This window comes from Octopus sinensis, linkage group LG3, assembly GCF_006345805.1.
Source record: "Octopus sinensis linkage group LG3, ASM634580v1, whole genome shotgun sequence".
NCBI lineage: Eukaryota > Metazoa > Mollusca > Cephalopoda > Octopoda > Octopodidae > Octopus > Octopus sinensis.
In genome coordinates, this window is record NC_042999.1 from 62464864 (window position 1) to 62492526 (window position 27663).

General features: G+C 31.9%; 1 protein-coding gene across 8 annotated transcripts in view; it reads left to right on the plus strand.

The window, feature by feature from the left end:
• Positions 1-27663, plus strand: part of LOC115209232 (regulating synaptic membrane exocytosis protein 2) — a 238561-nt gene that overhangs the window by 116147 nt on the left and 94751 nt on the right. For 6 of the 8 annotated variants that reach the window (XM_029777506.2, XM_036501020.1, XM_036501018.1 and 3 more), the window contains one exon: positions 16654-16716. The exons of the other annotated variants lie outside the window; for them this stretch is intronic. In XM_029777506.2, coding sequence (XP_029633366.2) covers positions 16654-16716 — 63 coding nt within the window. The remainder of the gene's footprint in view (positions 1-16653; positions 16717-27663) is intronic. 8 annotated transcript variants of the gene reach the window in all.

Here is a 27663-nt window from a genome sequence, read left to right on the forward strand (position 1 = left end):
ATGTATATATCTATGTATATATTTATGTATGTATATATCTATATATGTATGTATATGCATGTATGTATATATATCTATATATGTATGTATGTACATATGTATATATATATATATATATATATATGTATATATATGTATACATATATATGTATATATATATGTATGTATACATATATATGTATATATATATATATATATTTATATGTATATATATATGTATGTATACATATATATGTATATATATATATATATTTATATGTATATATATATGTATGTATACATATATATGTATATATATATATATATTTATATGTATATATATATATATATATATTTATATGTATATCTATATATGTATGTGTGCATATACATATATAATATACATATATGTATGCATATATATATATACATACAAACATACGTACATACATATATACATACATACATGCAGAGAGAAAGAACGAGACAGCCATCCCTATGTTACATTTAATATGTAGATGCTGATTCCAATTCTTATAAAGATTTCTAGAGTCTAAATTTACCATCATGTGTGGATTTTGAAATACATATAATATTAATCAGACTTCACTGTTTTCTTTATAGTCGTAGTATTCACAGTTTTTTTTTTCTTTTGTATATAAACAAAAATTACGAATTTGTGAAATATAATGCTTTTAGATATTTGTAGCTTTGATCAAATTCAAATAACTAATTTTTGTCTGCAGAACATAAGAAAAATTGTAACAATATCTAACAAATTATTGTAAATATTTACATTCATTTAATCCTGTATAGCTGCAAATGAAAAATGAAGCTTCCTGGTTATTTATACTTTTTGAATGTTAGCTTAAAAGTGTAACCAAATATTTTCATAAATTTTGTGCAGATTGTTAGTGAGAAATTTTGCATTTGAAAATTTTGTTAATGTTATATTTTTAAAAAATTAAATTGATCATAATGTGCTAAATGTAAGTATTTTATTAATTTCCAAACGGAATTTAGAATTAATAATTCTTCTGTAATAGTAGAAATCTAATTTTTGTAACAGTGGGGGCATCTGTTATCAAAAGAAGCATTAATAGAACAAATTATACCAAATAATAATTCTGAACTCTGTAGCATTCATATTACTCTGTCAAATGCAATGCTTATTTATTCACATTGTTTTGAATTAATTGTGCATTATCTCATAGCTTTGAGACTTTAATGAAGTAATTGTTTATTTTTTTAATGACATCGTAGGTGAGGTGTAAGAGGCCAAATCTGACTGATTTTAATATAAAACAGATAGAACATTTGAGCTAGGTGTGGTTGGTTTAACTACTAAAAGGTTAATAGCTAGGACTGCTGTTAGAAAATTGCAAAGTATCTCAGCATAAAAATTTAAAAGTTATTTACAATGGTACAGTTCCAAGTAGATTTTCATAATAAAAATTGATAAAGAATATTCATTGTCAGATTTGAAGTCGCCTTCAAAAAATGTCTTTCAAGTCCTCTCACAAACATTGTTGTCCATTCTTATGAGAAAAAATGCATCGTAAAGGAATACTCTAACATGGTAGTTTAGAAATAAAGACTTTGAAAGAAGGCAAAAATGTTTCCCTTCATTGATTTAGAACATTTCCTAAATGTAAGAAAAATTGTTTTGACTTACTTCTGCAAATGAAATATGCACCATAGCATATTTCATTATTATTATTGTTAATTTAATCAGCTTCTTTTTATATTCTTAAAACACCTTAATGTTATTGAAGTTAATATTTTTTCATCAATTCCTAAAAAAATAAACTAAACAGAATGTAATTTGTTTCTAGAGTCAAATTTATAATTTCTGACAGGTTTTTCTTTAACATTAAAATAAAATAATAACATTTAAAATTTAGTCAGAGCTAGATGTGTGATTATAGTATGAGTTATGAATAATAAATATTTATATGTATTTATACATATCTATAGGTATTTAATCTCAGCGATAGATTAGACACACAATGGCATATTTGGCATGAAGATTGAGTTGCTCAGATTCATTGTTATCTAACAAACCATCCGGATTCTCTTACCTCTCTTTTCCAAACAGCCACGAACAGTAGCTGAAGGCTTCTTATTAAAATGTAAACAAATATGTGAACTGTTAAATAACAATGAAATCAGTTAATCTGATACTCAATCCAAGTGGCTGGACAAGCCCTCTAGGATAACATTTGCAGTGACTCTAACTACATTGGTACTCCTCTAATTACCATCTAATTGTCAGTGTTGTACCATTATGCAAATGAAATTGTGCCCTTACACATATTTATTTACATTTTAATATGTAGCCTTCAGCTAATTTCATTTGCAGTTTGAGGAAGAGAGGTGAGCAAATCTTTAAATAACAATAAAAACCAGTCTGTTCACTTCTCATCTTAAATTGACAAAAAGGTTGCTGTGGGTCTAATTTCTCGACTAGGATGATGATGATGATGATGATATATATAGATATGTGTATATAAAATACTTATATGCTGATTTATTTATTATTAATTTTATTGACTAGTGTATTTTGGTGGCTTTCCAGATTTCAACCAGTTACTCTGTTATGTAAGATTGTTATCAGCTGGTTGATCAGTCATCATTTTGAAGTAGTTTGATACAGAAAACTTTTTTGTAAAACATTCTATTTTAACTTTAACAGATAGAATGTTTTATTGATAAACTATAGCAACCAAACTTAATATGATAAAAATAAAATTTAGTTTTGTTGAAATGTCAATGTAAACAAATGTCATATTTTAAACTTTCTTATATCATCATATTATTTCATTTTCCAAATCCTGTCTACAGTTGTATAATTTCTTGCATATCATTCATTATAATTCCTTGTAAATGTATAGTGAAGTAAATAGAATTCTCTAAGTTCAGAAAGTCTTAAAGAGATAAACAATTACAATAGGAAGCTAAATTTATTAAGTTGCTTATCCAGGACAGGAAATCAGCTAATTTTGATGGATTAATATAATATAATATTTTAGCTTTTTTGAATTAAACTAATCATTTAAAGCATTTTCTGTTAATAACAGATTTAAAAGATTGGTTTGTTGAATCCATATCTAAATATTTTACAAGAAATTAGCCTCTCCTATCTTAGATTCTTCAGATTTGCAATATGATAGTTTTTGTGCAGTTAAAATATAAAATCTACCAGGTTTCAATTATATTAGTACATTTTACCTATTAATATTATAAAAACTAACAATTTTAGCTCTACCGTCTCCTATCTTTTTCTTTCTGTTTTTAGAGTTTGTTTTCTTGTTTAGAGCATTCTGTCCTCTGACATTATTTTAGATAATAATTGTTATTTTCCCTATACCAGATGCTATGATTTGGTACTCGTTTCTTCAGTTATTCTATCAAAACATTTTTCAATACTGCTTAATTTCCATTCCCTTTACATTTAGATAGCTTAGTACACACTTCTCTGTATAGGTTCTAACTGAGTACAAAGGTATTTCATTTTATCTGTATTATATATTTTTCCATGCTAATTATCTTTATTTCACCAATTATGTAACATAACTTTTAAATTAGTTTTTCTAGATATGATTCTTTTTGCAATTTGCTTAATTCTTTCAAGTTTTCTCATAGGAATGTGTTCTTTACTTACTGATAAAAGTTTAAATTTACATCATTTTTTTTTTCAACCAATTATGAAAATTTAATCTTTTTTCAGGAACTTTTACTTTAACTCTAACATATGAATTATTCTTGTATAAGTTATTTAAACTATATTTTTATACATATCAGCATAGTGAGTTTGCAAACATTTACTCATACAGTAGCAAGTTCACCTTATTGAGAACATCATTCTGTTAGAAAAAGAAAAGCTCTCTCTGTGTACCCTTAGAATGTCAAGCCAAAGTAGAAATTCTTACTTTTTTCAATATTTGTCTAACTAATCTTATAAGGATGCTATTTCTTTTATTTGTATTTCATTTTGTTTCAAATGTTATTTCAAATGAAGTAAACTATCGAATTCTGTTGCAATAACCTATAAACTCACTTTCAGATTAAAAAAAAAAAATTTCAAAAAGAAGTGGTGTAATTATTTCCCTGCTGAATTTATACTGAACATAAGTTCAGAAACCAAAGTGATGGAGGGATGCTGTGTTGGAGATAAACCAGCAGCTGACCTTATCCTTGGGAAATGTGTTGATTCCATTGAGAATATACTTCAAGGATCATGAAAGTGGAGGACATTCAAATCAAGCTTTTCAGATTAGATCCTGTGTGGAATTTCCAAACCATTCAATAGGTTTATAACTTGATCCACTCAATCTTGAGCTGACTCTTTGACTATGTCTACTGCCTAATTGATAACAAGTGGCTACTACAGATGAGTCCCCCAGGGTCAAAAACACGGACTTGGTGTTCCTATTGCAAAACACTGGCCACTACCAGCTTATAGCTTACTTAAGAACTCATTCTCAATAATTTAAAATTGATGTCAATATCTTAATCAAGCTGGAAGCCTCCTGCCTTGTGAAGGTTGATACCTTCTTGGAGTAGTTTATTTCATCTTTACCAGATGGTTTGAAGTTCTCCCCAGTTAATATGTTCCAGTTCAGCTTATCTTTATTGTGTCACTTGTCAACTATTTGTAATGTTGTGGCTCTTGGTTGTACCAATCTCAGGGTTCAATAGGCATATGCCATTAAGCAATTTCCATCTTAACAGTCAGTACTCTGTCAGGCATGGAATATTCCCAAAGGAAACCACCTGTTTGATCTATGAACCTATCTATAAATTTTCAATCTAACCAGTCTATAAATTCTCAATATCCTACAACTTCAAACTCAGACAGAGCTAACATATTGAATTGTCACATTTAGAACATTATCCACAATCTCACTAGTAAAACAGGAATTTCTACCACAGCCAAATTTAATCAATCTTACAAAAAGGAGATGAGCAAATGTGTATTTTCCAACCAGCTTTTAAAGGGAACGAGATGGTTGTTAAATGGAAGTGCTTAAGAAGTGTGAGTAAAACAACTATTAAGATTAAGATTCTTGAGGACAGATAATATTTAAAGTTGAAGAAATACAAGAAGGATATTGAGAAAAATCAGTTTGAATTTACCCCATTCATAATAGGCTAGGTAGAAGATTCCACCCTAAAGTTTGACACTTCATCAGGAAGCTATACATTCCAAGGTGAGGAAAGAGAGATATATTGATGGCAGTAGCAACCAGCCAGTTATCACAACAGATTTTGTATTCTTTGAAATGCTATCAAGCAAATATCCTTTCATCTTTAAATGGAAGTTGAAAAGAATGAAGGACTCATCCCACAGGTAGATGAGATTTGGGACTCTGAAATTATATGAAGAAGAAATTGAAAAAGTATGTTATGCCTTTGTTCTGTTTTTATCTCTAAACATTCACAACAATTTCTTAAATATTAAAAAAGAAATTTTACATAAAAAATATAAAATTAAGGAAATAGAATTCATAGACAATATTGAATAATTGACTGAAATCTTGATCAAATTTTCATAATTTTTCATCCAATTCAGTTTATTACATTTTTTGTTTTTGTGCTTTCATGACTATCATGTGTTGATTTAAGGACTTCATATATGTGTGTGTGTGTATGTATGTGTATATATATGTATATGTATGTATATATATATATGTATATATATATATATATGTGTGTGTCTGTGTATTATTCTTTAAGAATAGTATTAACAGTGTTTTGGCTAGCTAAGCCATCATTGGACTGTCCAATGATGGATTTGAAGTTACTGTCAATACTATTCTTGTTAAAGAATAAATTTGTACTCTACAAAAAGTGTTAAACAATCCTAATTCTTCAGTTTAATGAAAATTTTTTATTACATAAAAACACACCTACATATATATATATTTATATATATGTATGTATGTGTGTGTGTGTAGTGATATTAAAAATAGAAGATATTTTTAACAATTTTCCATCAAATTTATCAAGCTTATGGGCTCCCAATGCATTCGTTAGAAAATTATCTACTTTGCATTTCAAGTTTTTGTCTCTTTAGGAAGTCTTGTTCTTAATGTTCCATTCCTGTGTTGTTTCTTGTTACAAAATACATACCATTAGTTCCGCTGCTTTATGTTGTTATCTGTCACTTTTCAGTTGACCAATTAGATGCCATAGGTAAATGTGTGAGGATAATGCTGTTATAAGTTTTAGCAATCATTTTATGTCTATTGCTTGTCTTGGATTCATTAGATTCATTATTTGTATCACTGTAGTATCTACTATTTTATGATGTTGACTTTCTGTGGTTTTTTGGGAGGATTTTTGTACTGTTTTCCAATGTTTTCTTAAGATTTTTTTTTTGTATGTTTAGGGAGTACATACATAGTATGCACTCTGTGGTAAGCTCTCTTGGTTTTAATTTTAAAAAATAAATCCATAAGCTTTAAAAAACTGATGGAAAATCGTTAAAAATATGTTAATCATATTTTTAATACTTAGTAACAAGTTGCTTCAGATTTATCCAAACATGTGCATGTTGGTGTTTACATTTTAATCTTGTATTTGTTAGTATGTATGGATAAGAATTGAATAGTATTGAATTTTAGACAAGATATAAAAATATATTATGTAATTATATTTTTTACATGGAGTTTATTCACAAATTTTTCTATAGATTTCAGTTAGTAATACATTTTGTCTTCTGAAAATATTTTTGATATAAGGATGAATCTAATGTAATAGCTAAGCTGTATCAACTACAGGGCATTGCAATGTATTGAGTTGTATTTCAGCAAAAAATGTTGTCAACAAAAAGTGTTGATCTTGATCTTTGATGGCTGTTTTTTCATCTTATTGTACTGATCAACTATGTTTAAATTTGTGTTTCTCACTCTAGTTCTAATGGATGTAAAGTTCTAGAAACAACAAGCTTTTGTCAATGTACCCATATGATTAGGATGATGTATGATCTAAACTTTCTACTTTTGTTGAGTTAGTTATTTAGCTAATTATAATAGTGGTTAGCATGTCTCATAGAAATATATCTAAAGGTTATCATACTAGAAATTATCAGCAATAATCACATTTACATACTTAAAATATAACATAACCCATGTCAGGAATTTATAAAAGGGTAAACCTGTAGGAATACTCAAAAACTGACTAGGAAAGACAATTTATCTATGTCAGCTATTGGTAGAATTCTATCTCCAAACTCAAAATAACAATATTTGGTATTCACCAAAACTTTACTTTTTCAATTAGCTTTCTTTTGCTTTCCTGAATGCTGAAAGTGAGTGATAAGCACATCAGAAACACCTCCCTCCATCATTGACATAACAAATTGTTTGTACTCTCAAGTAAGGCTAAGACCTTTAAATGATCTTCAAATGTGGTTTTTAAATGTGCTTTGTTTTATTCTCAAACGACAGTGAAATGATTGTAAGAAGAACAAAAATAACCTCTTGCCCACAAAATTCTTTAGACATTATCTCTTGGTAGAATAGAAATCACTTCTTACTCTATTTTCAACCACTTTTCCTATTCAGCAGCCATCAATATGGTTTTATAAGAGAGATTTTCTGTAGCATGCATGAATGGTTTTATGCTTTTGATAATTTTCACTAAAATGAAGTTGTTCCTCTTAACATTTGTAAAGCCTTGAATTAAGTCTGACATTAAGGTTTTGTGGGCAAAACTGCTTGTTCACAAGTCAAGTTTTTGAAAACTTATTTCAACATCACACACCGATGAAACTTATTCCATTAAATTTAAAATGGCTCAAATATTAGTTAATTCTCTGGCACATTCCACAAATCAAAATCACCTCAACCATGCAGAGACACACAGTCCTATATTGATGACACTACCCTGTTCTCTTGTCTTATTTTCTATATACAATCTTCATTCACATGGCTTCCATGCCTTGTACCAATCTTGTAGATCATATATGCAAAAACACCTTCAAAAATATTTTGCATTGAATACCTAGTAACTTAGATTCATTTAACTCCATCAAAACTCAGGCACCACACAGCTTAAAAATCATATCACATGATACATTTTTAGTAGTACTAATGTACTACTAAAAATGTGGCTGATATACAAGATATGACTACAATCTTTGATAATCTTGAAATATCACAAATATTATGTTTCCCTCTACAGTTCCTGAAAATAATTTGATATGAGCAACCACAAATATATTGCAAAGTCTAAATATGTCCTATACAAGCCTACTTCTAATTCATCTGGGATGGTTTAACAGTCACACACCTTGGATTCCTTCCAACATAAGTTATCTGCCTAATAGGCCCCCATTCAGTAACACTTCCCAATACTCACTCAACATTAAATTATCTTGTTTTGTTTTTCTATTGATACAAAAGTTAATTCTGCTCTTCTGATTATGCTAATACTCTATCATCTCCATCCATATTCGCTTGTTGTTTTCAATTCTCAACCACCTCTATACCTCTATCCCAGGTTCTATATCAACACTTTGTGTATTCAGAATTGCATTTTTCTGAAACTCTTCTATCCATTCATGTTTCATTCTATACAAAAGTTTTCACAATTTAAATTCAATATTGACCACACAAACCTTACCTAATCAAGAAAAGTTTTTAAAAAGTTATAGCTACTGCCCTTCTTCCCAGACTAAGAAATGTATAAAAAAAAAAAAAGAAGAAAGTATTTATCAATTTAACTAACTCTAAGATATAAAATAATGCTGACAAGACTTGTAAAACCTCTTTTGACAGTTTAATCCAGCCTAACAAAGTCATTTTCTTTGTTAATGAATTATTTCTTTATAAATCTATTTTTTTTTCTGTAAATGAGAAGTTTAACAAGTGCAACTTACAAATGTATTTTATCATTTTTCCAGAAGTTGTAACTACAGGAAAATTATATGGAATTTTAAACATATTTAAGTATTTATATATTAATACTTTGATAATTTATTTCTTGTTCAACATTTAAATTCAAATTCATTCTCTATTATCTACAGCATTAGAACCCAGAGATCTATAAGAATATGATATACTGAAACTTCAAGTTACAGAATATATTTTTGACCTCCAAATGTATAGTACATTGTTTCCATTTCATTTTTTTTAATATAAAAAAAAATAAGTCATTAAACCATATGCAATTTTTTTTTTAATGTAACTTTGGTATATTTTGAAGAAGGACCACAAAACCCTACACTTTCTACCAACCAAATGTTCCATCTCGCCATATACATCCAATCTCATCAACATAAAAAGTACATATTAATGCATAATTCTTCTGTTAGCCCAAACTCTAAACAATGTCTTCTCATCCACACACATAAAGAGCAAGGTGTGTTACCTTTGAAGAGGTATGAATGTTTTTTAAAAGCCAGATAAAAAAGAAAAATATCTTGAAATGGTTAGGGGTGGTCACCAAATAAGGGGCTATCTGTTGTTGAAATAGTTAAATATTTATACTTCATTAAATAATTGATAACTGTTAATACAAAATAATCACATTTTCACATTGTCAGAGATTTGTAATTATTAAATAGTAACTGCTTGTAACTGATCAGCTAGGTATAACAGCATACTTAATCTTCTCAAACTTGGTATATAATTGGCATTTATTCTGTTGACCTTGTCAGGTGAAAGGCTTTTATATTTTTGTGTCAGTGATCAAATATGATTTTTAATTAAGAATCTGAAGATATCTTGTAAATGAAACATTATTTAATGGGTTGTTTTACTTTTTAATGACTTTTATAATTTTGGAAATATCTTTGAAGCTCCCAGTATAATTCAAATGGTGATTGCCAACTCTGAAACCATTCCTCTTTATAGTTACAATTATCTATTTTCATAACAACAATCTATTTTCTACCTTCTTCTATTTACTATTTCTTTGAATTTATATCCTGTCACACCTACCTTGATTAGTTGCTTAATTCTCATTATGTTAAATATGTAATTTTAAATTCATGTACTAAACAAGTAAATGGTTGATAAGATTCACTCTATAAGTATTGAGGTATATTTTGGAAAAAAGTTTTGACAATTTATAAACTTATTAGCTATTTAAAACAGAATAGTTGTACATTAACAAAATTTAGTACATGTCTACCATATTTGCTGGTACTGTCCACAGAGATTGTTTACATAGCCTTCATGCAGATGTTTAAGCAGTATTACCAAGACCCATCTGCCTTTACACCTTACTATTCTCCTCTATATTCAAAGGAGATCATTTGTGTACCCAGAGCTCTATTATATTTAGAGGGAGAGTGTGTGAAAGAAAGAAATAGTCAATAAAAAATAAGAGAGTTATCTCACCACTCTACTTCAGAACTAATCTTAAATGGGAAATGTTTCTTTAAAGTGTCATAACTAAGACTCCATATTTAGTTTACTATTATGTATAATGAGCAAAACGCCCCACCGTCCAAATTTTCTCAAAACAACTTGTCCAACTGTCCCATAGGCCTCCTCTTTGAGAAACACTGATTTAACCTAAATTTGAGACACCAAATATGTTGGCTTTTTTTACGCAAATTGCACGTGCATTTTTCTTGCGTATGCATAGTATCAATTACAACAACTCATGTACTTGTGCATACAAATGCATGTTCCCACGGCTTTATCGATCACATTCTCACCTGGAGTCGATCTTTGTAATTTTTTCAAGACTTATACACGCCCGGATACCATTGGTATCTACATATCAAATTTGAGTGCAATCAGATGGAGGATACTCGAGATCCTAGAAGACACACACACAGACAGACAGAATGGATTTTATATTATAAATGTCCACTTACATATAAATCATTACTGTCATCTGCACCACCTTCAGTGGTACTAGCTGTTTCTTGGTCATTACTATCATCATAGAGAAGTTCATCTGTCCACATTCTGATTCCACATTTCTTTACTGCTTTGACTGCTATTACTAGGTCACAACTGCCCAAAATTACTTGAGTTACTGACATCTTGCTGCAGTAGTGATGATGATGGTAGTCTCTTGAAGTCTGAGAAAGATGGTTCTGCAATTTCTTGGTGAACAACCTGCACAGAGGATTTGTTCATTGTCATCAAATGTTTGTGTTGTATATTAGCTCACTCCCTCCATCAAATCAGATGTTGAAGTGATCACAGAGCAACATGAAATAAAGTTTTTTGCTCAACACACCACCCAGTCCAGGAACTTAAGCCATGATCTTGCAACTGTGAGTGCAACACCCTAATCACTAGGCCATGCACTCTCATTGTGCAATAGCTATTAATTCATTTCTATTGATGTTACTAAATTCCCAGCAATCATCCATTTGTTCGATACTTCTCACTTTAAAAGCATTTAACTAGCTTAACTGAAATGTTAAATTTTTACAATTGTGATCCCCTTTGGGTATAGCTATTTGTTCCATCTCTTAAAATTGCTCCTATTTTTCTTTGTTGCTTCTGTTTTGTGGAATTGAAATTGATTCCCATGCTAATATTGCTGGTTTCTTCAATAAATCACCTGGACACTGACAGTTTCATATTATCGTCATCCATCCATACCTTGTTTTGGACATGGCAAACACTTAATCAGATAATTTCCTCAGACACTGTTTAAATATTAATAAAGCAAGCACATTCTTCTGTTTAAAGCAAGCACATTCTTCTGTCTATACAAAAGTGAAGGTTTTTTATGTATTCAATTGTTTTTTTTTTTATGGTCACTGACTTTGCACTATCATTTTTAACAGTTTTATTTGATGGCACCTGCAATGTGAATAACACTTCATCCATTACTGCCTATTTGCCATAGTTCATAATTTGTTTTTTTCTATTACATTCACAGAATTCCAAAAGTTTCTCTTCATACTCTTCAGTCATCTGTGCAATTATGGTCTTTGCTCTCATGCTTAGTTCAGGTTTACTTCATAAAATGATTACACCAAGATCCAGCAAATTCATCTGCTGATGTATTTAATTTTTTGTCAGTATTTCTTACCTTTACATATTATCTTCTCTGAGCCTGTATACTCCATACTTCATTAATCATATGTCCATAATTTTATGATGTCTTCCAGATATGGAAATTTTTCTTATGATGAAGTCCATTCTTTTTCATTCCCATATTCTTTAATATCTCTTGTTTTTCCCACTTACAAATCCTTTTTTCGGTTGGTGGTGGCCATACAATCACACAGCTGCCTGGTTGCCATATTGTTTGGCTTTTTTCAAATTTGTAGCTTATAGCTTATTATGTATGTATCTTCTCTGCTTAGTTGCCATTGTATATATCATAGAGATATATTGTCAACTGACAGCCACCAAATGGCATCTATTTCAGTGGTAGTTGTGCCTATGAATGGTATATGAGGCACCATCATTATGGATTGCCTATAAACCAAACAAAACAAAATGGTGGTTTTTTTACCAGTGTCAGTAAATCCTTGTGAACTTTTTGAGTTACCATTAACGTATAATAAAACTAATAAATAAGGCAATCATAATATTGGGATATATTTATTACATGTAAATTGTGACAATGAGCCTAAATTTCAAGCATGAGTTGAAGGGCTGGACCCACCAGTTAACATCCACTCTACAACCTTGACTTTTTAGCGATAAGATGCATGGTGATTTGGAGGAATTTTTCCAGGAAAATATGTATTTTTAGGAGCCAGAAAATCTGGTAGTTAAAAAGCATTCAGAATAAACGTTATTATAATTTAGTTTCTGTGTTCAGTTTAATGTTAAATGTGTATCTCAAAATATTTTTTCTAAATTTTTCATGCAGATATTGACTATTGGTGGTAACAATAGTCACGACAATTATGATAATTGCTGCTCATTTGGAAAAGAATACTTTAGTGTAAAAGCACAAGCAAGCATGTAATTCAGAATATCACTTACATCAATATCTTTTAAAGAGTTCTAGTGATAGTTTAAAATGTTAAGCTTGTATAATAGCAAATTAGTGTTACCATTTCCAACTTTGTCAGGATTGGTTTCTTTCATCTTTCTAGTTTTTCTAAATTAGGTATAATATTCCAGATTAATTAATTAAAATAATCTCTATTGTTAATTTTTGGACATAACATACTACATATCAATTGCATATGTTAATACTTATTTTATTTATTTATTTTTTTACTTGAGATGAAATTATCAACCAACATATAAGTAATATAGTTACAGTAGTTACAAACATAGTAAATATGTTCTTTGTCCACATATTTTCACATTAAGGATTTTTTGTGTTACACTACCTTCCACACATAATTAGATGCCAACAATTATAATGTATATGTGAAAAAAAACATTCTAGAACATTTCTTTAATGATACTAAAAATGGTTGAAATGGTATGTTACCATAACTGGGAGGTCTTTGAACTTCTAATTTAGTGATCATTACCTGGATTGACTATATTAGTTATTTCTCTCAGATTGATAATATAAAAAGTATCTCTTGATTTAATCAGGTGTGTTTCTAGCCTGCAAAAAATGGTTCTTTGTCTTGTCAAAAGTAGATTATTATTTGTAATAAATCCTTATTGGTTGTGTGAAACAATTAAGGTCTTTCACTTGAAATACTTTCATATTTTGTGTGAAATAAATATACATATCTGCATTTCATTTACACGGGCTATCTGCTGTATCAAGAGATTAAATATAAGAACTAACATTTGAAGTAAGAAGTGGTAATGTGGATTAGTTCAGCCTAAATAAAAATGTAGATATGTTGGTGTACTATGAGGAGGAAAATATTTAACAATAAAGAGGCTCTTTCATTTGAGAAATTAATTTCTTTCAAATTGTAAGTTTATTTAGTCAACATTACTTCCATGCATTTATAATGTTAAAACATTTCCATATTATGATTTTGTTTGTTCCACAATGACAAAAGTTTGTTTCAAAGTTTTTATTAATTCTGATATTTTCTCTGGGCTCAAAAATATAATTATGAATTTTGGAATTATTTCTGGTTCTAACTTGAAGAACAGACATGTCTTTCCTTTAGAAAGATTTCATTTGTTAACCTAAATCTCCTGTCATTCATTGTACCATTTTGTGATTTTTTTCAGTTTTCCTTAACCACTATGGCTAAAACCATACTAGAGCACCTCCTTAATTTTTTTAATCATTAGATAAGAACTTATTGCATCTGCTGAAGAATTTTAATGTAATATGGCACTGGAAAATATTATCCAATCTCAATTTTCTTTGCAATAATTCAATTCTAGCCATCCAGTCAAGCTTAATAAAGAAATTCTTTTAATGCATTAATGTTATATAATCGTAAATAATGATAGAGTCAATTGAAATCAGGACTAAATGTCTTGTAGTACTTAGCTACATTCCTTTATGTTCTAAATTCAAATTTCACTGGAGTTGATTTACTAATCAGGTATTGGTATCAGTAGTTTCTTCCTCCAAATTTGTGGATCTCCGCCTAAGTTAGAAATGAAAATATTTGTGATTTAAGGACAATTGGTGGCAGAACCAGTAGAGTGTTAGATAAAATGTCTTTATGTTCTGAGTTCAAATCCTACCTCATCTACATTACCTTTCAATCTTACATGGTCAATAAAATAAGTACCAACCAAGTATTGGAATCAGTTTAACTGGCTGTGCTTCCCCCATAATTTGTGACCTTGTGCCAATGTTGGAAATTAATAGTTTAGAGTCATATTCTACAACAAAACTGTTAATCTCATTTATGCTTCTATTTACATCTATTTTGATTGATGTATTCTCAATAGTCATCCGGTCTCATATTCACTCACTTGAGTCATACAAACACACTCATGGATTTGAGTCAAATCTACAAACCTTTATTTTGTAACATAGGTTTTCAGTGCTCTTATCTCAGAAATGTACACATGAAATTTATATTTTCATGGTGTAGTTGATAGCAATTGAAGGAATTTTTATAATTTCCTTTCAAAAAATTACTTACTACTACATAATTATTTTTATGCTTAATTACGTCTTAAAATATGTGCTGTGCCTAACACATTGCCTTTCCTGACTATCATGTCATAATTTTACATGAATTTGGAATTCATGAATACACAAAACCACACACAAATATAAGTGTATATTAGATATATGGTTAGTGGCATATATATATATATATGTATATATATAAATATATTGGCATAGTTCATGACTAGTTTTTTTTTTTGCTTTTTTTTTTGTAAACTCTTTCCTGCTGAGGAAATATCTCTCTGGAATGAGATAATGGTACTAACTTTATGTAATACTGATAGTACCTTCAAGGCAATATTGGTTATTTTTTTATATTTATAAACAATTTCATTATGTAGTCAATTTTTTATATTAGAAAATAATCTGTATATATATATATATGGATGTGTGCATATTATGTGTTTGTGAGTGTGTTTTTGTGTGTGTGTATGCATATGCATTTTTAACAAACTTGTATATGTGATATATATATATATATATATATATATATATATATATATTATATATATATATATATATATATATATATAATTATATATAAACACATAGATACATATCTGCACACACATATAACAATTACCTCATGGAAAAGTCATTTAGCAACACAAAAACTGTTATATTCACTTTTCATTTACTTCTTAGATGTAGAGTGTAGTAGGTCAAAACATTTTATCACAGTTCTGCAGTCTGGTCACTGTCACTATTCCACTGCATCTGTTGAAAATCAGTTATAAGTGTATTTTTATAAGCCTTGGAGATTTTGTTCTTCTATCTACACTTGTTTTCCCTCTTTCTGTTCTAAGTCACATTCAACTTTAAAAATGTCAGTTTAATAAATATTGAGACAGATTTTTTATTGGTCATGGGTGGACAACCTGTAGGTCAAATAGCAGCGATACAGCTGATTTACAGGGTCAAAATTCGACAAAAATAATTAAAATAACCAAAATATAAAACTGTAGTCAAATGCCTTGTTTTAAAAAGTCGAAGGTAACTCAGAACATAACTAAGAGAAAACTAAATGGAAGAGAATCGCAAGAAAAAAATATACTCCCTCCACTTCCTCTACACACCTTAAGAGGCTTATAAAATTCACATATAACTGATTTTCAGTTGATGCCAGGCTGCAGAAATGCAACAAAGCTTTTTGACATAATAAATTGCACTATTAAGAAAGAAAATGTGAATATAAAAGTCTTTGTGAATTCTTAAATTGTTAACATGACTCTTCTATGGTGTAACTGTCTTAGTTTCAATATACCATTTGCTAAGCAAGTACAACTTGAAGGTATATATACATATATCAAAAAATTGTGTATGTGAGCATGTGTGCGTGTATTAAGCACATAGGTACTACTGTTTATGTAAGCCAGGTTATCACTTAAAATTTTACTATTCTTTGATATGAATAAAACTGTAATATTGAATTTTTTTTTAATACTGAATAATCAAGGGCAAGTATTTATTTTTTCCTGTAAAACAATAGTGATTTATAGTCAATTGCTGTCATTTCAGAGGGGTTACATCACATGTGTTCATGTTTACATTATTTTATTTATAACATTACTATAAAATTTGTTTTACAACTTTTTTTATCTGCATTTGCTTACAAAATTGTTCTTCACATTTATTGACACAGTGTTATCACTGATATTGTTTTATAATTTCTAGTTTGTCTGGAAAGGCCGAGGCAAAAGCGCAGGTCAAAAGAATGGGAAGGAAGCTTCAAAGCAAGTGGGTCTGCAAAATTAGTTACTGTAGAATGTGATCGAACAAACTGACACTGACTTTTAACAATTAAATGCTGTCTGTGTCTCTTTCTGACTGTCTATCTGTCCTTTGTCTCTCAACTCGTCTATCAGTTCTTGTGATTATACATAACTTATATCTGTCTGTTTGTTGGTTCATGTCTATCCTTAAACAGTATTTGTCCATATTTTTGTTGTTTTCTTTTTTCTTTTTTTTTCTTTTTTTTTTTCCTTTCTTCCATTTTCCACTCCATGTCTCACTGCTGCCGCCTTATTCCCTTTAGTTTCCTTTTTCAATTTGAAATAGTCACATTCATTCTTTTTCTTTTCAACTCCCACTTGTTTAAGATATTGAGCTGTCAGTGTTAGATTATTGTTATTTTTTGTTTTTGTTTTTTTTTGCACATCTTATGTAATTTTCAAATTAAATTTACTTTTTAAAATTCACCTAATGTTATGAGTAGCTTTGGTGCAATGTAATTTGACTTGAATAATTATTTTTTTTAAACCCATTTCCACATATTTGTATTTATCAGTGTGTAGAAAACTATTTCACCCAAATAGAATGTCTGCCACTTATTTGTCTGCAAAATTCAGAAGGGAATTTATGTAAATTATTTTTTAAATTTCATTTATGTCGAGTTTTTTGCTACATTTTACTGTTTCATTTAGATTTTCTCTAATTCTACAATGAATACAAATTATCAAAGGATAGGTAAATTTTGTGAATGTTGTCCTTCAACTTACTTCTATTACTGTGTCTATGACTGTTCAGCTTGATAATTCTTTTTTTTTTTTTAAATTTAGTTCTTTACTGCTGTTTCATTGTTGGCATTTTGCTATCGTTCTTTGTAATCCGTATGTTTTGGGGCATATGCGCACATATCAATGCATTTACATTATGTATATAAACATAATATAAATATATTTATGTGTGCAGTTTTGCATATAGGTGTATGTCTGTTTATATGTATGTGTGTTTGCATAAGTGTGTATGGAAATGTATTAGAGAAAAAATGTTCCAGTTGCCAAAAAAAATAAACTGGTAACATTTTTTCTCTATATATTCATTACATTTTAAGCTCTGATATTCAGTATCTGTTGTCATATAGTTTTCTAGGGCGTATGTTGATCAATTGCATTCATTTCTGTTCTCATGTGCTTCATTTTAAGTATTCTTGAAACCAATATTTTATTTTGAGTAACAGTCCTTCTATATTATAGATTGTCTTTTAAAATTAAGGATACAGTTAGTTAGATAACAAAATACAAAGTGATTAAAACTATTTCACACAAACACACACATGCCCAAATGTACATTATAACAGGATAGACTGATTAAATTTATAAACTTGTCTTAAATGCCAACATAAGAAATGAAAAAAAAATGTTATAACTCAATCATGCTATTATTAGGAAATTTACCCCTTTGTTTTATAAGCTAAAATTTCTTGCAAGTTACTAATTAAACTTTACTAGTTAGATTTTTATGCAATATTAATGAAAGTTCAAAATGTAAATAATGAATTATCAAAATTAAAAGTATTTATTTTTAGTATCCACTTCCATAGACTGCATCTTCCCTTTCTACGTTAGTTGCCAAAATTAAAAGACAAATATAGTATTAAAATTTTGTTAGTTTGCAATATTATTTTAATACTCAAATTGGTTACATGTACAGATATCTTAAATGACATTATTTCAAATTAAAATTAACATAATGAATTGACCATTTTTATGTATCTTTTTGTAATGAAATTCAAGTTGTGTTTCAAGTAGTTAAATGTTATTTCCCTGGTTTTGATTTTACAATTTACATTTATCACAGTAGAATTTTTTTTTTGTTAGAATAAAATTTAATATTGAGTTTTATCTTAAATCTACTTGACTGTATGTGTGTGTAGGTATACAAACATATATATATATGTGTGTGTGTGTGTTTATATATATATATATATATATATATATATATATATATATATATATATATGCATCTGTATATATATATATGTATATATATGTGTATATATATATGTATATACACCCAGGCGTGCATACATTATATACACATATATGTGTATATAGATGTGTACACACACATATATATATGCACACACAACTACCATATCACCATATTTGTAACATTGGATAATATTTATATTTATCTCTTTTGCAGTATGTTTCATATGTTATTTCCTGCCACAATGTCAGTTTAATTGTTAGAATAGCCCCTGTAGTGATAGATCACTAAAACTATATTACAAAACTTCATAGCTGATATAAAAAGCAACAAAGTGTTATGTGGTGTTATTTTGTGATTACATCTCAGAGTAGGTTGTCTATCAAGTAAGCATTTGAATTATACAAAAATACATTAAGCTGTTACTGAAGAATAATCTGAACCATTTCATTGCTCAGAAGTATAGAAGCACTAAAATAAGGCTGCAGTATAAAATTGAATCTAGTTGGAAATGTGGTTTTAGATTCAATATACAAGTAGTTTCATTGGGGAATAATTCAAGCTACTAGTTATATCTTGAAGGAAAATGTATAAAGATAATTATCTTTCACATGTTACAAAATTCATACTCCACGCATATTAAAGAAATTTTGCCAATAGACCACAAACATTTACTTATGATTTGTCCTTGATTTATTATAAGATTTCAAATCCCTTCTGATCATGTTGTTAGCATTTTTCAGCACAGCAGCTCTAACCAGCTGGTATTTGAAAAGTCATGACATTTTTTATAGAAATTCTTCAATATGTGCTGGAAAAGAAATATAAAATATAAATTGTTTTAGTTAATGGTATTGTTCATCATTTCATGTTCAAATATGTTGGATGTTTACACACACACACACACACTCTCTCTCTCTCTCTCTCTTTCTCTCATTGTCACTATCTCTCTCACACACATACACACTCACATTCATATATGTATATATTCACTAAATATTTGCTACATTTCAATCACTTTTCATGCTATGTACATCATTCTGTCGAGCCATATAAAGAGATTTTTGCTTAAAATGAATCTTCCTCATGCAGAAATACTGATATACATATCAACAAAGTTATATATTCACTCTACACAGCATATGGAGTACTATAATTTCTATTTGTGAACTATTATTATTATTATCATCATTATTATTATTATTATTATTATTATTATTATTATTATTATTATTATTATTATATTGAGAATACTACTAATAATAAGAATAGCAATATTTACATATTTGTGCACAAATACACACTCATACACACATATATATGCTTTATCTGTACCCTATATAAATATACTATATATACTAAGCCTATATTATATTGCTTATAAACTGTATGTATATATATATATATATATATATATATATATATATATATATTATATATATATATAATATATATATATATATATCGCATTTATCTTTGTTTATATATATATATATATATGTATATTGATAGATAGATATATATATGTATCGCATTTATCTTTGTTTATATATATATATATATATGTATATTGATAGATAGATAGATAGATACATTCTCCATCCCTTGGGTTAGTTGCCTTTGCTATGGGTTAGAGTCTAATCTACCCTAGTAGGCTAAATGCACACCTGAGTACCAAACCAGAAATTTCCAAGTCCCTGTGCACATATACATCATGTAATTGATGGCCATTGCCCCCCCCCCCAAGTTCATCCACCCTTTGACAGCTCTTTGTTTTTCATTCCACAGGGTGTCCAAGAACCACCACTCAAGCTTGGTGGTGTTCTTGGTTTAGTTACCAAATGCCTGACCATGCAACAGGTTGTACTGAGTTACATGTTACCAGTTGCACTCAAGAGTGACTTGATGCAATCATCTTCATCATCATCATCACCACCATCATTTACATCCATGTTACATAATGACATGGGCTGGATGGTTTTACAGGATCCTGTGGGCCCAAGAGCTGCATTGTGCTCCAGTGTCCGCTTTGGTATGTCGCTGTGGCAGGATGCTCTTCCTCGTGCCAGCCACTTTACAGTGTGTAATGAGCACTTTTTTTTTTATGTCAACAATACTAGTGAGGCTGACATGCAGCTTGCAACACTATGAATCCAGGGTGGGAAGAGGAAACTTTATGCTAATAAAATGTGGGAGTAAGGGTAGTTGGAAAGTGATGGTGTGTGTTCATATATATATATATGTATATATATGTACCAAGAAAGTTAGAGAGGTTGTGAATCCAACCAACTAAGGGATAATATCTATCCAATATACTGCTGGTAGAATACCCAGTTATTAATACACAAGCGTTTTTTATTACATTGCAAGTACATTTACGTTTCGGGCCTACACTCTTCTATAGAAAGGGACACAGAAAAAAACAAGGAGAGAAAAAAATGTGTGTAGTGGCTAACAATCTATCATGGCGACTGACTCGGACAGAAGGGTCACACACGAGAGGGAAAGTAGAGGAGATAATAAAGTAAAGATGACCCCCAACATGAAGGTGCGTGTATGTATAAGAAAGTATTATGTGCGTGTGAAAGAGGGCTGGTGGTCTGGACGTGTGCATGTATGTATGTGTAGGTGTGAAAATGTGGGGATGGGTGTGTGGGTGGTGTGATGTGATGTGTAATGTATGGTGTAGTGTGGTGTGGTGTGATGTTGTTGGGAGGTGGAGGATATATATATTGGTAGGGTCATTTTCATAGTATTTTTTTCAATGGCCCGATAACTGAAGAGATGACCGGCATGGGTTTCCACCCCAACATCCGAGACTCAGAGTTTTATCATGGCTAACAAATAATTGTCACATATTGTATTTTTACAGATATATATATATATATATTATGTATGTACTTATGTTTGTTGAAAATAGAGTTTTTATACATGAAAAGGACTGGGATGATTAGTATTTTACTGTGTTTGAGAAAACCTGTCTACTACAGTAAAAATTATATCCTAGAACCACTTGGCTGTGCTTGTATGCTTGTGTGAGGCCCTCCTCCCATCCTCTCCCATTTTCATCCATCCTCTCATCTATAGTACTACTTGTTTGCTGTACTTACCTGAGAGTATATTGGCCCTCTCCCTAATGATCTCCCCTATTCCTCATCATCCCTACCCACACTATTTTTCAACCTATCATACACTTTCTGTGTCTTCAGCTACTGCTCTCTCTCTCCCCTCTGCTATACTCCATTGTAAACACTTCTTTTATCTGCTATCATTGTCAATGCCCTCCCATATCATGACCTAACTACTATAGCCCCTTAAGGACCCCTATATCTCCTTCTCTACTGCTCCTACACCTTACACATACTTTCTTTTCTCCTTCCTGTACCACTCCTTTCTCTCCTACCATACCCCTCTTCATTCTGGTTTTTCCCATCATTTACACCTCACCTTTGTTCATCACTTACTACATTAACCTCTTTCTCCACCTGTTTGCTTCCCCTCACACTCCTATAAAAGCATTCACACACTCATCCCTGTCATGACCCACACTCTGTATCCTTTCATGCTCACCTTCTTGCTCCTTCAGAGTTTGCTTTAGCACCCCATCTCTACCATCCTCTTATTTCATTCAGCCATGTATCTCCTCTTCAGCAAGACACCTGTGTTTGTCCCTCCATCATACTGTAGCCATTCAACACCTGGCATAAAGCCACCCACCTCTACCTTCCCCTCATAAATACTTCCTCTTCATAATGGTAACTTTTTTCCCTTTCCTTTTCCTCTGTTGTTTTCTGTCTTGCAAGTTACATGGAAATCTTGCTAGTCCTGGTGGCACAAAAAAACACCCAGTACACTCTGTAAAGTGGTTGGTGTTAGGAAGGGCATCCAGCCCTAAAAACCATGTTAGAGATGAGAATGGAGCTCATCTCAATCCTGCAGCTCACTGGTTTCTTGACAAACCGTCCAACCCATGCCAGCATGGAATGCAGACATTAAATGATGAGGATAACCTTTGCTGTGAAAGGAGTGAAATACCATCTTGCTTCATAAGAATGATGATAAAGAAGATTTAAGAAACTATTAAAGTAGTACCCATGCCAACACCATGTAAGAAGCACCCAGTACACTCTGTAAAGTGGTTGTCATTAGGAAGAGCATCCAGCCATAGAAATCATGACAAACAGCAACTGGGGTCTGATGCAGCCTTCTGACTTGCCTGCTCCTGTCAAATCACCCAACCCATACCAGTATGGAAAACAGACATTAAATGATGATGTGGATAATGATGATTGACTAGTATATAAAGGAAATCCACTTCATAGAAAATAAAACCTGCTAGACCCTAACATCAACTGGCAACTTCCACAGAAACAGTGATATTGACAGGCCCTACTTAAGGAGAGATGAAGGAGGTAGAAGTTTCATATCAGTGCAGACAACCTTCAAATGCCATATAGTATCTCTCAGACAACACCTGCTAAGTAACAGCAGCAAAAATAAATACATAATCCAAGTGCTGAAAAGCAGAGAGGAATAACTTATGTGTTGATAGTGAGCCTCCTCAAAAAGCACTCTCTTCCTGACAACCTCTCATACAGTACCAAAACAGCTGAACAAACATACTTCCAAGATTTAGAGTACTCACCACACCAAGAAAAGACTATGCATGGGTATGCTTCCTGAAGACTTGAATACAACAATAATATCATCATGAAGAGCAGCCTTGCTGTGACTAATGACTGCTGTATCTCATCACACTCCAAAGGCTATATGTTTCCAGTCTAAGAGCAGGAAATTGCTACAAAATGCTTCATGAACAAAAACGACAGTAAAGCCAGTGGAGGCCCAAGGTACAACTAAAAATATTGATTATGTCACATTTCTGTGGAAGATATCGTACATGTGATAAACAGCTGCCCAAAAATGTCATTAAGGTACTATACTTCCCAATGCGATGTAATGTTGTTGCTAAAATAACATACAATGCCATCTGAAACTGGCCCCAGGAGGAATATAAAAGATCCTACTGTTATTGAATACATAAATAGACATCAACACAATGTGTATTGGTGTTACATTTCCATCAAAACTTCTATCAAATGCAAACATAACCGGTTGGATATCATTGTTTGGAATAGACAAGAAAAACCACAATGAAAACATCCATGGAAGGTCAGAGGGGAATTCATCTAGAGTTATAATCCTTGCATATAAATCAGAATAACTTCATAGCATGAGGAATAACCTCCTGCAAGGTGAGGTTATGGCTTGGGCGCAGATGTTAAGGAGTTTATGTGTGTATAGGAGAGGAGACAGAAAGAGAGAATGGGATGGTCATCCAATCTTAATATTATGTATGGATATGTATGTTTGTGTTTGTATTGAATAAGTTGGGTGTCATAAACATTGTGTTCAGGTTGTGATGATGATGAGAAGCAGTCTACCAGTATTCAAGCATATGTTTCCTTTCATGTTTGGAAATTTTGTTACATTTTGCAGTGTCCATGTGAAGAGGGATCTTTAGTACTTTTCCTTCCTCTGTCAGTACCTCCTACTGCTATTGTAACATGGCTTGCACTTCTCCATTACTCTTCACTTGTTACTGTTATCCATGGCACTTTCCTTCAATGCTGATACATGCCTAGACATGACATTTTTTCCACTCATCATCATCATCATTGCTTAACGTCCGTTTTTCATGCTAGCATGGGTTGGACAGATCTACCGGGGTCTGGGAAGCCAGGAGGCTGCACTGGGCTCCAGTCTGATCTGGCAGTGTTTCTACAGCTGCATGCCCTTCCTAACGTCAACCACTCCTTGAGTGTAGTGGGTGCTTTTTATGTGCCACCAGCACGAGTGCCAGGGGAGGCTGGCAGTGGCTACGATCAGTTGGTGTTTTTATGTACCACCAGCATGGAAGCCAGTAAAGTCGGCGCTGGCATCGGCGACGTCGGATGGTGCTGTTTACGTGCCACCAGCACAGGATATTAAAAGACTTGTTGTTAAATCTGATTCTGAAGGGACCTTCGGTTGTGCCTATATATTTCTGCACATCTGTCTATCCACTATCCACTATCCTTTGATATCTTCTTTGTGTTGCATTTGCTGTTAAGTGAACATGTAATATTGCCTCTGCATGAGCATCCTGCTCTGTCTTTGGTATAGGCCTTGTTGAAAAGCAGGGTTTTGCTGATGTGCATGATAATGCTTGTTCTCATCTTTAATCTCAGTGTAGCCCTAGCAAAATCCAGTGCCTTATGTAACAAATTCTTCTATATAGATGGGTCAAGGAATTATACATATATAGTGATAGAAAGTAAGTACTGAAGAAATTCAAGCAAATACCTTAGTCAGCACTCTATGTGAAAAATCTGGCTAACAGAATGTCAAGTGAGGGAGATAGGAATTTGTATAGATTAAATCTTCATATTTATTGTTTGTAAATCTGAGGATGTTCAACAATACATTGGTTGATATTGTAGAGTACAGTAGCAATCTGACTAAACAATGAAGCCAATGTTGTTACATAACTTTCTTCGGGGTTACAGTTGTTTTGAATGGCTACAGGAACTGTCTCATTGCTATACATTGGTTTGTATGCATAACTAATCAATGAAGTAGTTAACCCTCAACTATTCTCATCAGACATTAAAGTTATTATTCTTTAAGGCAACTGCAGCTCAACAGCAGACAAAGCAGAATTACTATTTAATGTGATGGATGAATGTTTCTGTCCCAACCTGTGCTTGATCCAACGAGACAGGACAAAGATATTTTGAACCAGATATCAGTAAACCATTCTAGCACCATCCATAGTATTTCAGTTGCAAAAGTTCTTCTCTTTAACCATGATATGATATTCTGCAATCTTAGTTTCTAGCATGCCAAAGCTAAACCATTCACTTTCACCCCTACACACCCATTTGATAACATCAGTCTTCATAAACAACAGAGCTGTCGCTGATTGACTGGTCCTTCATTCACATTTCTTCTGATATTGAAGCAGCTTGGTCAGGATTCAAGAGCTATGTTCAAAACATACTCCAACAAAACTCAATCGTACAAATAGATGTAGGTTCCCAAGAAAGAAAAAAAAAACATCAGGGAAATCAAAAGATTTAACAAAACAATTCAACCATTTTAAATACTTTCACCAACAGCATCCACAATTAAGAGCAATAAAAACACTTGAGTTGGGGAAATATCATCTGCAGAACAGCACGAAAATGTACATCAACAACCAAAGAACTGCAGAGGAAAACTAAGTTCTTAAAAAATTCAAACAACTCAAAATTATGCTATTCATTTGCCAACAAACTCTCATCCATTGGTCCACTAATATTTGATGACAGCATTTTCCACTATGATGCTAATAAAAAAAAATAGCAGAGATGTTGCAGAAACAATATTTTCTGTCTTTACCGATTTCACTGATGTTGACATGAGATATTTCAATGAACACAACCCCCTAACATATTATCTCTGACATAACTCACTACCTCAAATATTATTGCAGCAATAAATGAAACCAAACATTATTCTGCAGCAGGCCCTGATAAGTTGCCTTCTAGTGTTGTAAATAAATTACAGACACTACCTTGCATCCCCCTGTAACCAAACTTCTGGAGAAAACTTTTAAACTCAGGCTATAACTGAAAAATTTCATATTCCAATCTGTCATCCTTGTCTTCAAAAACGGTAAGAGGTCCCTTGCAGTAAATTATTGCCCAATTTCATTCACCTCCCATATCATCAAAGTGTTTGAAAGAGTGGCAAGATTTGGAATAATTGACTTCCTGGAAAATAACAATCTCCTAAATTCCAACCAGCATAGCTTTTGTTGCAGCAGAGAGTGTCTAATACTGCTAGCCTTTACATCACTTTGGTATCTCTAAAATTTTGAGAGAGAACTGAAACACTAACGTTAATATCTTGACTTCAGCAAAACCTTCAACAGAGCCACTCACAAGATCCTGCTCTTAAAACTATCATTGGATAGTTTTAAGAGCAGGATCTTGTAGTTAACTGTAGGAATCTGTAGTTAACTGCTGCACTAGATCAAGTATTTTCTAGTGATCAGAACTCAAGAAGTTATGATTGATGGAATCTACTCAAGTCCATTAAAAATCACTAGCAGTGTTCCCCCATGTACTATATTGGACCACCTTCTCTTCATAGCCTATGTGCACCTTAAGCACATCATCATCATCATCGTTTAACATCTGTTTTCTATGCTAGCATGGCTTGGATGGTTCGACCGGGGTCTGGGAAGCCAGGAGGCTGTGTCAGGCTCCAGTCTGATCTGGCAGTGTTTCTGCAGCTGGATGCCTTTCCTAACACCACCCACTCTGTGAGTGTAGTGGGTGTTTTTTACGCACCGCCGGCACAGGGGCCAGAGGAGGCTGGCAAACGGCCACAATCAGTTGGTGCTTTTTATGTGTTACCGACACAGATGCCAGTCAGGCGGCACTGGCATCAGCCACCTTTGGATGGTGCTTTTTACATGCTACCAGCACGGGTATCATCATCATCATCATCATCATCGTTTAGCGTCCGTTTTCCATGCTAGCATGGGTTGGACGGTTCTACTGGGGTCTGTGAAGCCAGAAGGCTTCATCAGGCCCAGTCAAATCTGGCAGTGTTTCTACGGCTGGATGCCCTTCCTAACGCCAACCACTCCGTGAGTGTAGTGGGTGCTTTTTACGTGCCACCCGCACTGGTGCCAGACAGGGCTGGCAAACGGCCACGAACGGATGGTGCTTTTTATGTGCCACCGGCACGAGGGCCAGGCGAGGCTGGCAATGGACACGAAACGGGGCGGTGCTGGCAATGGTCACGAAACGGAAAGTTCTCTTACATGCCACCGGCACTGGTAACACATCTGCAATTTCCATTAATCGATTTCCATTGATCGATTTCGATTCTGATCGTCACTTGCCTCAACGGGTCTTCACAAGCAGAGTTTTGACATGC